The sequence below is a fragment of the Sardina pilchardus genome, chromosome 17, assembly GCF_963854185.1.
Source record: "Sardina pilchardus chromosome 17, fSarPil1.1, whole genome shotgun sequence".
In the NCBI taxonomy this organism is placed as follows: domain Eukaryota; kingdom Metazoa; phylum Chordata; class Actinopteri; order Clupeiformes; family Clupeidae; genus Sardina; species Sardina pilchardus.
This window is the reverse complement of record NC_085010.1, coordinates 16,758,836-16,775,079: the sequence shown is the minus strand read 5'-3', so window position 1 is coordinate 16,775,079 and position 16,244 is coordinate 16,758,836. Positions and strand designations below refer to the sequence as shown.

At 39.6% G+C, this 16,244-nt stretch overlaps 1 protein-coding gene across 1 annotated transcript; it reads right to left on the bottom strand.

The window, feature by feature from the left end:
* Positions 1-1,543: 1,543 nt before the first annotated feature.
* LOC134062292 (uncharacterized) lies at positions 1,544-15,795 on the bottom strand. The gene is made up of 7 exons (XM_062518259.1): positions 15,650-15,795; positions 15,166-15,447; positions 13,068-13,319; positions 6,627-6,710; positions 5,755-5,820; positions 5,513-5,576; positions 1,544-2,945 (listed from the first exon to the last, which is right to left on the bottom strand). The coding sequence occupies exons 1-6, from the start codon at positions 15,699-15,701 to the stop codon at positions 5,545-5,547; spliced, it is 768 nt and encodes a 255-aa protein (XP_062374243.1). The 5' UTR covers positions 15,702-15,795; the 3' UTR covers positions 1,544-2,945; positions 5,513-5,544.
* Between the last annotated feature and the right edge of the window lie 449 nt (positions 15,796-16,244).

The window sequence follows — 16,244 nt, the reverse complement described above, 5'->3', positions numbered from 1 at the left end:
TTTATCTAGATCAGTGAGGACGAGGATCGAGGAAGAAAGGGAGGGTGTATAAAACACCAAATGAGAGGCACCCATTGAGGAAGAGTCAGTAGACCACATAACGTGTGCGGGAACGATGTGTGTGAAGGGATCATTCTTACATGGAACAAAGTGACAGCATTGTGTAAATGTGTCTATGACATCTTGCTCAAAACTAGTTCTACAGATACATAAAAACACAATTCAAATGAAACAGAATGATTGGTTTGGAAACATGACATTAGCAGAGATGACCTCTATGTTGCCTTATGGAGTGGGATGACTACTTTCCATCTTTTTGATAGGACAGTGAGACACAGACAGGAAATGACTGGGGAATAGAGATGGGGTGGGGACAGGAAATGACCCGGGTCAGACTTTAACCAAAGTCCCCGGTGGGCACCTGGACCTACAGGCGCTGTAGCCAGTTGTACCACAGTGGCTCCCATTCTTCCACACTGTTACAGCAAGAAATCATATAGGCCTGCATACAGTGCATGGAAATGATCCTGATGAGAGTGCATTAGATATGTGCATAATGAAGCGACACATTGTGATTGATTCAGTTTATATAATTGCAACAAACGCTCTCTTTATATTCAAAAGAGAGGGCTACAGGACGCAACAAAAGGCGGGCAAACTATTACATTTAAACTACGCTGGCAATGTAGTGGACATGAGCTATATAACACAGACAGAAAATGTATATCGTCCTCACAACAAATCCAGGATGTTTTATCTATTCAAGGCACAAGAATCCACATAATTATGATAAAGTCAAATGATTTATTCGTTGTACTGATGGGTTATCCAGCTAGGCCCGCTTCATTCATTCATTAAAAGAACAGCAGAAGAAAAGAAAACTTTCCCCTGTCCCACCTACGCTTCCCATTGATTGAACGGGAGTCCCGTCAAAATACCTGTATGAGGTCACTGCAGTCCTTTACCTGTGTGTTTATTTCTGGTGTCTTATGTTCATGACTCATCTAAGTTTATTATCATTTAAATACTGAAACTCAAAACCATGCAATGAGTACATGCTCGAAGAACACATAACTTTACCATTACATTATGATAGGCCTACATGGATCACGCATACATGGAACAGAGTGACTGCATTTTAAACATGTCTATGACCATTAGTTTGGAAACATATGACCTTAGCAGAGATCAGATGACCTCTACGTTGCCTTATGGAGTGGGATGACTACCTCCCATCTTTCTGAAAAAAAAAAAAAAAACTATTGTCTCTCACAACCTTCACGGCAGATAGGCTTTTACACCCTCATCATTGGATTCAGACACCTTTCATTGACCAACAGTTCTTCTTCAGAAATGTTCTGTGCTATCTAGTGCCCTATACAGCTCCACCTACTGGCCACTGTAATTCGTGGCATGATGATTGCATTGCGGTACAGTGAGGAGCCCCAGGAAGCAGACAGACATACGCATGAACATCTCAATGAGAGTTAGTTATGTAGCCTATCAATGGCAGAAACAAAGGTGTTGATTACAGGACACTGTACAGCAGAGACTTAATCAGGCTTTAATGGAACGTTTTAGGAAAATGACATTTCACACAATGGTACATCATGAGCACCTACACAAAGAACTTGTAAAAATCAACCTAAAAATCTTGCTGAAAATATAATAACACTGAAAAAGATCCCTCGCATTCCCCCAATATTTTTATATAAAATAAGAAGCAAGGCACACAAAACAGTGATCATCACAATTCATCATGCTATACAATAGTCAGCACCGATAAAGGTGTGTATTGGGGTTCACACACTATGTTTATTACACTTACATTTGGTCATTCAGTACAGACAGGACTAACTGTACACAGACCACACTCCACCATGATGGCTCCTTCATGCACCATGCCTATTTGGTTGGGAAATGTATGCAGAGATGACTCCATTACAGGAGCAGACAGACTTAAGCCTAAATGTCACAATCAGAGATCAATTTTCATTCATGTGAAACACATACGCTTTAATTATTGGACATTGGACCACACACACACACACACACACACACACACACACACACACACACACACACACACACACACACACACACACACACACACACACACACACACACACACACACACACACACACACACACACACACACACACACTTCAAATGTCAATAGCCCACTCCTTGCACTTGCACACCTGTTGCACACCGTGGCCTATAATTTACAAAATACTGTACATTAAAAGGTGCAAACATGCTTTTGATGGTTCAAACTTATAAGTGCACTCCTCAATCGTAGGGAGAAAAATCTGACCTCAAGAGCACATCAAAACTATCTAAGCTAAAACTATCTAAGCCAACTATCTAGTCCAGTTCTGTTGACTAACACAGTGTTATTATAAGTGCTATGCCTACTGTACATTCTTGTGGTCCTCCTTGTCAACAGCTCACAAAAGCTGAAGAGATTTCACTTGTACACATTTCTATATTTCTAATTTACAGCAGAAACACACAATGAAACATTTTTTCTTCTGCACCAACAAATTCTGAAAATCCAGCCCAAAATCTTCTGAAGAAGTGCTAAAATGTAAGCAATTCCATTAAGGAATTTCCCCATTTGTCAGTTGGAATTTGTATCTCTCATGAGGGGTGCATTGATTTGAACATGGGCATTCTGATCTTTATAAGGCAACTCTGGAGCAATTCTATTCAGACACACATGTACCTCATGCGTATAAGGCATTTTCACAAAATCAGAGAAAAGTTCAGATAGAAAAAAAAATAATAATAAAATAAATGTAAAAAAAAATGAAAAAAATAAAAACAAGATAAAAGCCGTAACAGTCAAGAGCCTCTCTTTTCCATGTTGCTCAATATTAATATGTCTTGACTGTTGAACCAAGAACACCGGGGAGCTCCTGTTCCGGTGGCCTGTAACTTCCTGCGTGGGGAAGAAATGGTCAAATGAATCTCTTGGCAGTTTTGAAGGAACGGAGTGAAAAAAAAAGATGATGCCATTATTCATTAAACTCAGGGATACTTCCGGTCCTTGATGACGATTTGCTGAATCGCGTTCGATGCTGTTATAAAATGCAACACAAACATATACCTTGACTGCATTTCGTTCATGCGCTACCACAACTTGCACAAAAGTTAAAGTAGCTGCGTCTGGATGTTGCATGGCAACCATTCATATGGAGGAAATATGTCTTGGCGGAAGAATGATTATCTATGAATACATTGTTACATTTTTCTTGCTGTGCCTTTATTTCCTGAAATCTTGCTATCGACGTATAGTTATCATTTTAGAAAAGCAATAAGCCACTCGAGTCCGTAGTTTACACTGATTTTAGAACAGCTAAGGGGGGGTTTTAGACACTAGCCTACGGTCTCTCGGGGCTTATGACTTAAATAGATGATTTCAGAATGAACGCAGCAGCCGCAGCAGTAGCCAGAAGCCAGTTCTCACTATTGATCATTATCATTATTAAATTTCCCTTGTGTGTGTGTGTGTATTCACACCAAATTGGCATACCATACTGTACCCTCCCAAATATGCACAGCATCCCATTTGCTGCCTGCCATCAGGCTATTTACAATGTTCTACTTTATGTAAAGTCAGTCAACACGTTATCAAAATTAACTTAATACAGAGCTATATCCACGCGCACACATTTAGTTTGAACAGGAGAGATTACGCACGCCGGCGCGCAACTAGGCTACTTGTTTTCTTTTACTCGGCAGCACACAATGTGAAGCTAATTCACTAACTCAATAGCCTACTCATCATGGATATCGCAAGTTCTTTTAAACAAACAAAACAGAAAGGATGGAGGATGGAGGCAGCTAGAGGAGTTATTCCAGATGAGCAATAACAAGGTAGACAATTGTCAGAACACTACAGCTGTTTAATGCCAGACGTTAAAGGTATGCTAGAACAAAACTAAAGCCAACTTAGCCATAGGGCTGTGTAATGTTGTCTAAATGAGCAGGTCACTGTTAGACGTTGTTGTTGTATTATTGCATGTGGATGTTGTTATGCTATGTAGGCTACTTTTTGCTGACCAATACACAAACCTAAAACCGAGAAACGGACAAATATTATCTAATTATATTCTGGCTGCGTGCTCCTGCTGATGAAAGAAGTAGGGTGTGTGCATGCACTCACTGTGCACTCTTCCATATCCCCAAGCCTCATGCGCTCATAAAAGAGCCTTTCAGCTACGCGCGAATGATTCAAGACTAGGTTTTTCCTGGTCAGTGGCGCACTTACTTTCTGCATCCATATATTAGCGACTGGCGAGCTTTGCGCCGGACCACGCCTATTCTCTTCACTGAAACGCCCATTAGGGCGCGATATCATCTCCTATCTAGAGAACGTACAGTTGCGGCAAAAAAAAAATAAGGATGCGCTTGCTGAGAATAGTAATGATAAGTTGCGCAAGTGGCAAAAGCTCACTGCGCCGTCTGCATAATATGGCCCTATGTGTGTATACAAGATCTCTGTATGTGCTCTACTACCGTGATATTCAAGCGGGGGTCCACCAAATTATTGTGAATACTAAATAAATGTTTGCATGCGTAAAGGACAGTGTGCGGATTCTCTTTTTCAAGTAATTTCAGGGTATTGCAATACTTTTGTAGTATCGGTTCACCGGGCAACATTAGTCTTTATGCCAACTTCAATAAAAGTTTAATTTGTTTGCCATTAGCTGCGTTCATTTGCCTGGCCACCCATCCCGAGTCAGAAAATTAAGTTTACGTTTCCCGCTGTGAGAAGTGGCAACGCACCTGCAGTTAAATTATCTGAGCAGTCACAGCCACACACGTTAAAATTACGATATAAACAGTAGAGAACTGGATCGTACGATAGACATTTTTCTGTCGTACACCAACGATATATACCGTAGTATTGCACAGCACTACTCAGTGGAGATTTAGTTTCTCACTTGTTCTCAGTGTCTCGTCCTTGCATGAAATAGATTTGCAGGAGTTTCTAATTCACATGCTCCAGGGAGCTTTCTGGAGAGGTTGGATGTCTGCTGCTTACCATGTTTTAAGTTGCCTTGGTTAAAAAGCGATAGCCAAATATAATGTAATGTTTAGTTTTCAAACGGGCAGTAGGTCGGAATTTTGGACATAGGACCTAATTTCCAGGCTATTATTCTATCAACGTTTACATCGAAAGTCTGGCCTTTTAATTAATAATTTATTGTGGGTAAGGGTGTTTTTAGTAGCAGACTAGCACAGCACCAGCGAACACTGCAACTAGAGGGATTGTATGAAATGTGCTGGAAACAGTCTCCATTGATATATCACACCAGCTAACCTGGAAATGTAAGAAAAAAGTAACAACCGGCGTACTTTGATGTGAAAATTTGTCCTTGCTATGCAAAATGCGTACAGGTTGGCAGGTCTGCCATTGTGACACTCATTCAGAATGTCGTAGGCTGATCAAGAGAGTACACTCATTATAAAAAAGCGTAAAAAAACAAAAAAAACACTCACCCCAACCAGCTCAGCAATCAATTTGATGAATTCTAGTCCTTGTCATTGTCTGTGCCCGAGGGTGCTGCAAACATAAAAAAAACAGCCAAAGAGAATGTAACACATGTAACACAATAAGGAAATACATTAGGAAACAACTACATCAATGGGTTTCATTTTTGTTTTAATCTGTTAGAGCATGCGTGAATGTCCAGTGACACCCTCCAAATATCACTTCACAATGTATGTCCAGATAAACATACCTTTACTATATGTTGCGGTGGTAGATGCAGAACTGTCTGATGTTGGGTTGCCAGTTTTAGCACGTTCTGCAAAAAGGCAGAGAAGTGCAATGTGATATACAAAGAATAGACAGGTGGTGCATAGACAGGACAGGATATATAGTGCAGTGTAGACAGTAGTACACAGTTGGTTTACAGATGTCCGCCTCCTTGTTGTCCCTGTCAGGGTTGGCAAGGTCATAGACAACACAACAGGTAAGGATGCAGGGGGAGGGGAGGGGGTTGTTTGTTGGATGTCACCGGTAGGCAGAGCTAGAGTTCAGTACAGTGTCCTGTAATGAGTGGGGTGAACAGTCTGTGACTGAGGTGGGAACAGTCTTTTGATGATGCTGCACGCCTTACGCAAGCATCAATTGACCTGGATGGCCTCAATGGAGAGGAGAATGGAGGTGGTGATGCGTTGAGCAGTTTTCCCCAACCTGTGCAGTGCTTTCTTCTCAAAAGATTTGGCTGAAGCCAATCCAACAACAATACTGAGCAATGTTTGCATTACGATGCAAAGCAGTAATATCACAATAGAGGAATTGTTATTTGCATTCATTGCATCCATGCTGCTTCCTAGCTAGTAGTACCGAAATATGTAGGAACGATGCACCACACTGCCAGATAAATAATCAGACCTTTAAAGGTCTGTGAGAGGAACATGTGACCACACCTCCATATATCCAACATTCATGCCTTAGCGGTGGAGTTGACACAACCCGCCCGGGCAGAATGAGCGGTTTCCACCATTAAAATAGGGCCCACTGTTATGTGATTTATATCTAAACCACTTTGTGAGTAATTTATCACATGCAAAACACTTTTGAAAAAAAAAAAAAAATGATACTTACTTTTTAGATAAAGAGCTATTGGAGCTAGAAGACACACTATTCCAAAACTTGTTCCTACTGCAACTGGAACTGTAAGGTCAGATCCTATAGAGCACATGACAATACAAACAGCAATTACTATGGTATTCAGTATTTGCAGTAACAACATGAAATACATCTTATGTTTACGTATGCTTAGGATTGCAAAAATGATATTCTAAAAATGACAGCTTTTACAGTCTTTGACTTTTGCAAAAGTTCAGGAGGTAAAGGTAGCCTGATGATACACTAAGATAAAAAGTATCCGCACACCAGTTTAGCTCCCAGTGAGAATTTTCTTTAATAAAGCAACGTTTCGAGCAAAAAAAGCTCCTCCTCAGCTTTTTTTACTCGAACGTTGCTTCATTAAAGAAAATTCTCACTGGGAGCTAAACTGGTGTGCGGATACTTTTTATCTTTTTGTATCACTCTTTAAGATCCTGCACCCGGGCTAAATTGACGTAGGATGTGCGTGGATACTCTACTTTTTAGTCAGGGGGCCAATTCTGAAAAGGGCTTCCGTTAAGACTTTTGCGGACATGTTTTGGTACAAGCGGTCAACCTATTTTTTTAGTTAGAAGACACCCATAGGTAAGATATTATGGTGGTTGTCAAGCAAAAAAAAAAATTTTTGACTTGTGCAAGCAATTTCAGGACAATTTTTTGGTTTCCTGCTCAACATGACATGCCAACGATAAATGTTGAATATCTCCACAACCACAAGGACCATATAGATAAAAATGGAATGAAAGCTAACACTCGTGGGATGTCTGCTGAAGTGTCAGAATTAACATTTATTGTACAGTATAAGAGACAACAGACCTAGAACATGAAAAAAACAATCTCCGCCTAAAGAGAACCAGTTTTCAAAGTGAATATCAGATTGGAAACATAACATAGCATTCCAAAACCCCTATCAATCAGTACCCCTATCTATGGGAATGAGTCAAGCCAAGTTTAAAGCTTGTAGGGAGAGACAGTGCACTGCTGCACATGTTGTAATATTTTAATGTTATGGCGAAAATGTAGAACTGTAGATGGTGGTCTATGGTGCTATTTGACTTCATTAATGTACCAGATTGTGACAAATTATGTTTAATGGACATATCACTATAGTTATCAATTCTACCCAAACATAACTGCTCTCTCAGTTCTTTAGGATTAGAGGTTAGTAACTAGTTAGTAGTAATAACTTTGTAATAGTCGTATGGCAAAGGTATTTTTCCCCATCCAAGCAGTGGTGCTCGGGTATAGGCAGCCAACAGAAGAAGGCACATGAAGGGTGGCATGCTCTCCCCCCAGCTTTTAACCACAGAGGTCAGGTGCTTGGAGCTTGGTGAGTACAGGTCAGGTGCTTGGAGTTGACGATATGTGGATGAGGAAAGTGGAAGTCAGTGCAGTTCCAGGCAGTGTCGATGTCCCTGACCAGGACTCAGACTGAGCACATGGACATGGTCCCTAGGTACCTTCTGTTGGCTGCCTACCTGAGCACCACTGCTTGGCTGCACTGTAAAACCCGGGAAGTTAACTTAAGTGTAAATAAGTCATTCAGCTGAGTTATTTCTATGTGTGTAGTTTGTGTTGGGATAACTTCAAGGAGTCAAGTAAACTACTGTATACTAATTTTATTCACCTAATTTCAACTTGAGTAAAATACAGTCATGGCTGAAAGTGTTGGCACCCATGTTAAAGTTGACTAAAAAGAGGAATGTAAAATCATCTTTTGGAAATTGATCTTAATGCCTTAAGTAATAGAAGTAGAAAATATCCAACCTTTAAGGACACCAACTTTCTATGTGAATGAATAATGTATCAAATAAATAAATGTATTGGCACCCCTATGTAACCCTATGGGAATTTAACACAAAGGGTTAACATAGGGGCAGGCAGATTTTTAAAGGCCACTTATTTCATGGATCCAGGATACTATGCATCCTGATAAAGTTCCCTTGACCTTTGGAACTAAAATAGCCCCACATCATCACACACCCTTCACCATAACTAGAGATTGGCATGGTGTTTTGTTCAGTTGGCCTATTAGCTGGTTTGATTTGCATTGAGCTAAATGAGCATCAAACAGGCTAATAGGCTAACTGAGCAAAACTGAACAAAACACCATGCCAATCTCTAGGTATGGTGAAGGGTGTGTGATGATGTGGGGCAATTTTAGTTCTAAAGACCAATGGAACTTTATCAGGATGCATAGTATCCTGGATCCATGAAATAAGTGGCCTTTAAAAACAAAAATCTGCCTGCCTCTATGGGAGTTGAGAACATAGGGTTAACATAGGGGTGCCAATACGTATGACCCCAGTCTTTTAAGGAAGAACATTTATTTATTCATGATACATTATTCATTGCATGGGGTGCCAACACTTTCAGCCATGACTGTACATGCCACTAATTTCAATTAAGTAATCATGGCAAGAAGTATATTCACAATAAGAAATGGCTGACCACACATTACATTTCCCAGAATATCACTGTCCATAGTATTCTTAACACATTATCACATATTAATCTTGACTGAAATTTAATCTTAAATGCAATAGTTAAACTATATTGACGGCTATACTATAGTTATGTTATTGTGTTATTTACATTGACACCACACACCATCAAGCAGATGACTATCCACAACAGACTTGGCCTGTGGGCTGATTTTAAAATCTTAGATCATGTGTAATGCTTCTGACAGACGTAATGATAATCTGAAGATACAGTATATCATGATGGCCAGTACTGCCATGGTGATAAATATTATGTTTCACAATTACCATCATTCTGCAGTAATCCTATTCATTTCATAGAAATTTAAACCTATAAAAAAATCCTGAAATCTTTACACCTGAAGCTCATATCCTGTCCATAAGAGGGGTAATATAGTTACTCAATGTAAACATGCATAATGCGTCTGTATCTCCCCAAGAGACAATACAGACAGACAATAGGAGGCTCAATCACACCATTGGGATACTCAACTTTGTGACACTTTCAAGTGACTATAGGTCAAAGTCAAATTGGGAAATGCAATCAACTTTGCATTAGGCCAAGAAAAAGTGAACTTTAAAATGTTCTTTATATTTTGAGAATGGGCTTCTCCTTAATGGCATATCTGATATTCTGAAAATCATCAACACAATATTTTTGCCCATCACCTGGTAAACAGTAAGAAGCCACAGTTAACAGCTAAGAGAACAAATACTTATTAGAAAATCAAAGAAGCATTTACCCATAATCCATAGAAAATGATAGCTCACACATTGAGTACATTGCATTTTTTCGTGTGTGCCTACATAATTCTTACTTGTCATGATAATTCACTCAAGTTGTTATTAGGTGAATACAATTAGTGTAGTTTACTTGACTCCTTTAAGTTATCCCAACACAAAATGCAATACATACTGTACAATATACTAATAACTCCAGTTGAATGACTTATTTACACTCAAATTAAATGAGTTGCCAAACTCAAATGTCAAGGCATCCGGTTTACTCAAATAATTTCAGATAAGTTAGCTTCCCAGGCTTTACAGTACTCAAATAATTTGAGTTCAGTTAACTTCCCGGGTTTTACAGGGGAAAAACATACCTTTGCCATACGACTATAACAAAGTTGTTATTGCTAACTAGTTACTAACCCCTAACCCTAAAGAAGTGAGAGAGCAGTTATGTTTGGATTGAATGAATAACTATAGTAATGTGTCCATTAAATATAATTTGTGTCACAACCTGGTATATTAATGAAGTTAAATAGCACTATACACCACCATCTACAGTTCTTCATTTTCACTGTAATGTTTAAATTTATAACTTGTGCAGCATTGCATGTCTCTCCCTACAAGCTTTTAACTTTGTCTTCACAACCACCCTGATATCTTACCTATTTGTGTCTTCTAACAAAAAGAAAATAGGGTGACACTGACAGCTTGAACCAAAACATGTCTGCAAAAGTCTTAACGGAAGCCCTTTTCAGAATTGGCCCCCTGACACAACAGTGGCCCTTGTGGTGTGATACTCTTGTGGTATTTATTGATCATTATTTTTTAATGATCATGCTTGCACACAAATTGGATTATATTACACATTTGCCCAAAATTACAGTATAGGTAACATAGAAGAAAAAGGAAGCACTTTGGGGGAAAAATCCGCTTTTTCCATTTTCAAGAATATAGTGTTAAAATGGACAAAATAACATTTTCTAAGCTGACAACCTGTCTAGAACTCATGTTGAGGGGTTAAATATCAATACTGGATAGGTTGTATGCTTGTACCAAAAAGTGTCCGACAAAGTTTTAATATCAGTTTTGGCCCCCTGACTATTTATAGCCTGATGATACACTGCCTTCAATCTGCTGGACGAAGTATGACACCACAAACAACATTTTAACAACATAGTCTAAGAGCCTGGTGGAGACAACTGGTGTGTTATATTATTTATGCTGTCCTTGTCTATGTCTGTGTGAAGCACTTTGAGTAGCCATTAGTGTTAAACATTTCACTTTACATTTACTTTATCCATCCTTAACATTCAACAACCGAGTTGGTTGTTGAGAGTAGGATGTTGCAAAATCTCCTTAACATTGTGGACATATCATACTGTATATATACATAGACTATATTGCCAAAAGTATTGGGTCACCTGCCTTGACTTGCATATGAACTTAAGTGACATCCCATTCTTAATCTATAGGGTTTAATATGACGTCGGTCCACTCTTTGCAGCTATAACAGCTTCAACTCTTCTGGGAAGGCTTTCCATAAGGTTTAGAAGTGTGTTCATGGTAATGTTAGACCATTCTTCCAGAAGCGCATTTGTGAGGTCACACACTGATGTTGGACGAGGAGACAGTTTCCGTTCTAATTCATCCCAGGTATTCGTTTGGGTTGAGGTCAGGCCAGTCAAGTTCATCCACACAAAACCTTGTCATCCATGTCTTTATGGACCTTGCTTTGTGCACTGGTGCAGTCATGTTGGAACAGGAAGGGGCCACTCCCGAGCTGGGCTTGGCCCCTTAGTTCCAGTGAAAGGAACTCTGAATGCTACAGCATTAACCAATAGATTTTGGACAATTCCATGCACCCAACTTTGTGGAAACAGCTAGCCGAAACTGTTATAGCTGCAAAGGGTGGACTATAGGGCTGCACGATATATCTAAAATTTATCGTTATCGCGATATCAACGCTTGCGATAGACATACCGCAAAGATTACTTAATTTTCGATACAATTCAATATATTTTCTGTGCCGTGCATTCCATACAGTCTATGGTATAGGTGTCAAATGCGGCCCGCAACCTCATTTCATATGGCCCGCGAGAGCTTAAAGGATCTGATACAGTATAGGCTATGTGGCCCGCGAGAGCTTAAAAGGTCTGATACAGTTGGTATAGGCAATAATACACAATGCAATACACGCGTGTGAGACTGACAGGGAGGCCACATCAACCACCTTCCATGATCAGTGCAACTGGCGACATCAGATGTGATAGCAACGTGTAGGCTACGTGTGAAAACAAAATAGAGTATTCTAAACTATTTTAGCGAACGGAGCGCCTAAATTACGCGCTCGGTTTAGCCTGCCTGTGAAACGCATGATTGTTTGAAGTGCGTGTGCTTCTTTGAGAGGGGAATCGATGTAAGTTACTTTGATTTCAATTGGTAGTTGTAAACTACGTGATACGTTTACGTCTACGTTTACGTTTAAAAAGAATGTATAGCCTAATTGTGTGTAGTCCTATTATCCAAAAAATCCAACTCCAAGTCCTTGCGAATCGAGCAAGTGATTGTTTGGCCAAAAGTGAAAGTAAGCCTATCTTCCGACCGAGAAGAGGTGCTTTCAGATCAGGCAAGCAGAGTAGAGGTAGGCTAGAAGTTTGGGGTAATCGCCCTGTTGCTTTGCATTTTCATTTCAGTTTAAAACAAACAATGCAGAATCCACACAACACCTTTCAATATTAAAATGTCAAAGAAAAAGTCCACCGGGACCGTTCGCTTCTATGTGTATGCATGGAACGGTGTAGTGACGCATTTCATATGGATGCACTTTTTGACATGTCAGTTAGCCTACTCGTTTTGCATCACTGGCTAGATGTAAAACTGCATTTCGTTAGTGGTATTTCACTTGTGCAATGACAGTTAAGTTGAATATACTCGAATCTAAAAACTCAGAAATATGAAAAAAAAAAAAAAAAATCCATGGCATGACCTCTTCCTGACTGACCAGTGACCCTCATTGAAAAGTCAAACTGGAACTGACAGTGCTTTTTGTTTTGTTTTTACAAAACACAACTACCAATAAAACAACAGGTCATGCTGATACCTTTTGCTCTTCTCAACTTCTCGATTTTAGAAGTTTTATACCGATGCGAAAGATTTTATGGCTGGTGCTACAAATCTTAATTTTAACATCATGTCTCCTCACCTTCACAAAGGTCTTTCGCAGTTACTGCAGCTTCATCCCGACTTCCTTGATTACTTGCAATACAAGTGAATGATTTGGACCACTCGTCCTTATTGACAATCAGTATATTCGTTTCCTCGCTCGGCTGTCCGTTTGGAATCCACTTGTACTCCAGGGGGTATTCAATAGAGGATGGCTTGGCTGTGCAGTTTAGCTTACAGGTGACCCCATCAGAGGAAATCAGAATAATTTTTTTCTCAATTATCACTTTCGCTGAAAAATGAACAAAGAAGAAGAGAATCCTAAAACACTCAATCCAAGATCAGTCTCTTTCACTCACTCACCATAGCAGAAACTATAACGATGCAACTAGGGCTGCACAATTTGGGGAAATATCCTCCCCTGATTTGGGTAATTCCACGTCAGTTCAACCAGAGCGCACGCACTTGCATCAAAAACAAATCTGAAAAAATACCATGCGTACCTATGTTACCAAGGAGACACTCCTGTCCATGTTTTTGTGCTAAGATCAATACTTGTCAAGTAACAGCCAGTTTTACGGATCCCTTATTGAGATCAGTAGAAACACTCTCAGAAAAAGCAATGAAGAGAAAAGAAATTCGATCAGGGACTGAACCTCACAAGTTTGAAAAATAACACCAATTTGACTTGTCTTATGCAAATCTTTCTTTTTAATTTTCCACCCTAAACATGGACAAAATGCACCATTGAGATCAATATGTTTAGTCCCCACCCCTGCGATTTCAGTGATTCAGTGATTTTAGTGGCACCTAGTGGTTACTCTATACAAAACATAGATCTCAATGGTGCATTTTACCCATGTTCAGGGTGGGAAATGAAAAAGAAAGATTTGCATAAGACAAGTCAGATTGGTGTTTTTAAAAAGAAGAGGTAATGCAGATTAAAGAAAAAAATATTAAAACAATCTTTGTATATTCCCACAAGGTGTTAGGGTGCTCTGAATATCCAAATTTATTTTTCAAACTTGTGAGGTCTGCTGTTCAGTCCCTGTCCCTGATGGAATTTATTTTCTCTTCATTGCTTTTTCTGAGAGTGTTTCTACTTATCTCAATAAGAAAAAAAACAGGAGCCTATGTTGAGTAAAATGTGTCTTCTGAAGGCCTAAACAGAGCCCCACCAAGAACTCCAATACACTTTTGATCAACTTTGAGGGACTGCTATGACCATGCAGGATCATCCACTATTCCTATTTCTGCACCGGCCTGCAAAATTTGAGCCGCCTACATATTTTAGTTCTTGAGCGATGGGTGAACTTTGACCAAAAAAAGAGGCAGAACATTTGACACCCCCTCCCCCCCGTAAAACTGGCTGTTACTTGAAAAGTATTGCTCTTAGCACAAAAACATTTTACAGAGTGTCTCCTAGGTAACATAGGTACACATGGTATTATTTTGAGACGTAAGTGCGTGCGCTCTGGTTGAACTGACGTGGAATGACCTATTGGTGAGCACGCCAGGCGCACAAGAAGCACATCACTCTTGCCGACTGTGAACGTCGTCACCAATCAGAATTTTTGTGCCCCTCACACACATTGCATTCCCACCAACCAGAAGTGGCATAGTCAATGAAGATGAAATTAATACAAAAGTCAGAATTAACTGTGCACAATTATTTGTTTGTGAAATTGCATTGGATGATATTGTGATTATGATGATGATCATAATTGTGCAGCCCTAGATGCAACCACAAACTGTCAAGAAACACAAGCTGTGAGATCCTAAAATCATTTGGAATGAAATTACTTAATGTGATCAGCAGTTATTAGTGGTTAACAGAAAGGTCAAAGCAATGGACATTGTCAATTAGCCTACTGATAATTGTTCAATTATGTGAAAGGCTCTGTGATGTCCAGTGCTCTCATTCGACTTTCACACAAACAGGATTTTTTCTGAATTTGATTTAAGCAATGTGGAGAAATCCTATGCAAAGTTTTGCTCATTGCTCAAATGTATGGTCATCTAATGTAGCCTATAACCATGTCTCGGTATGTGACATGAGCTTGTGTGAAAGAGAGTGAGTAGGCTATTTCTTCAAATTAATCTGAAAGAATAGGCCAACACTGGGCAAACTGACTTACGAACAAGTTCGATAACAAACTTCGTCCCCAACACCTCATTGTTAACCTCAACTGAGTAGGTTCCCTTTAGTTTTTCAGTCAACGTAGTTATTGTAATGTTGCCAGAATTAATATCCAACGTTGTTCGTTCCTTGAAATCTCCATAATACGCGACATCTTGCTCGAAGATTGGATCATACTCTGCAACCTTATCGTTCCCAAATTTCCACACGATGCTCCTGATTTGGTCACGTCCAGGGGAAAAAGTAACACTTCCACCGAGTGTCGAATATTGGTTTTCAGCTGAAGTAAACACAATAAAGGTCATTTAGCAGATGGAACAGTGTCGTATGGCATTCTATAACATTAAGCTTGACGTGCTTAACAACTACATTAAGGTGACATTACGACGAACTCTTGCTAGCTGTTAACGTTAGCCGATAAACAGGCTGAAGTCATGCTGTCGATTCATCTTGATTGTGTAGGCTAGCAGTAGGCTACTTACATGAACAGAAGTGGACTGTAAGCAAGAGAAGGGTCAACACCTGCTGTTTCATTATTAAGAACTGATTAAATAAATGGGAGTTAAATCTGATAAATAATAATTAAATGTTACTGTCGGAAGGAAAGTAGCTTCCGTCTTGCCAACGCCCCTCGAAAAGTATGGAAGTGAAACTACGGGAAGGGGAGGAGTCTCGCGCTGATACGTAGAAACAACACGCTCTTATCAGGCGGCAACATTCTAACCTGAAAAAAAAAAAAAAAAGTTGTAGGCGCGCGCGCGCACACACACACACACACACACACACACACACACCACACACACCACACACACCACACACACCACACACACACCACACACACACCACACACACACCACACCACACACACACACCACACACACCACACACCACACACCACACACACAGTTGGGAAGTTGTGCATAGAATCGGTTCTAGATTAAATCAACGTGCTATATTGTATTTTTGATGGAATTATTGTAACACAAAATTGAAAAATTAATATTAATATTAGGATTAGTTACTTATTTTTTATATTTTGGCATATATTCATGGTCCAGTGAATGAAACCTACCACAG

Bases quoted from the DNA above. Each gene is read 5' to 3' on its own strand.
- LOC134062292 (XM_062518259.1), bottom strand. From the start codon at position 15,701: ATGAAACAGCAGGTGTTGACCCTTCTCTTGCTTACAGTCCACTTCTGT. The intron at 15,448-15,649 runs GTAAGTAGCCTA...TGTTTACTTCAG, and splicing joins TACAGTCCACTTCTGTTCAT to CTGAAAACCAATATTCGACA. The intron at 6,711-13,067 runs GTGAGGAGACAT...TGTGCTCTATAG, and splicing joins TGCGAAAGACCTTTGTGAAG to GATCTGACCTTACAGTTCCA.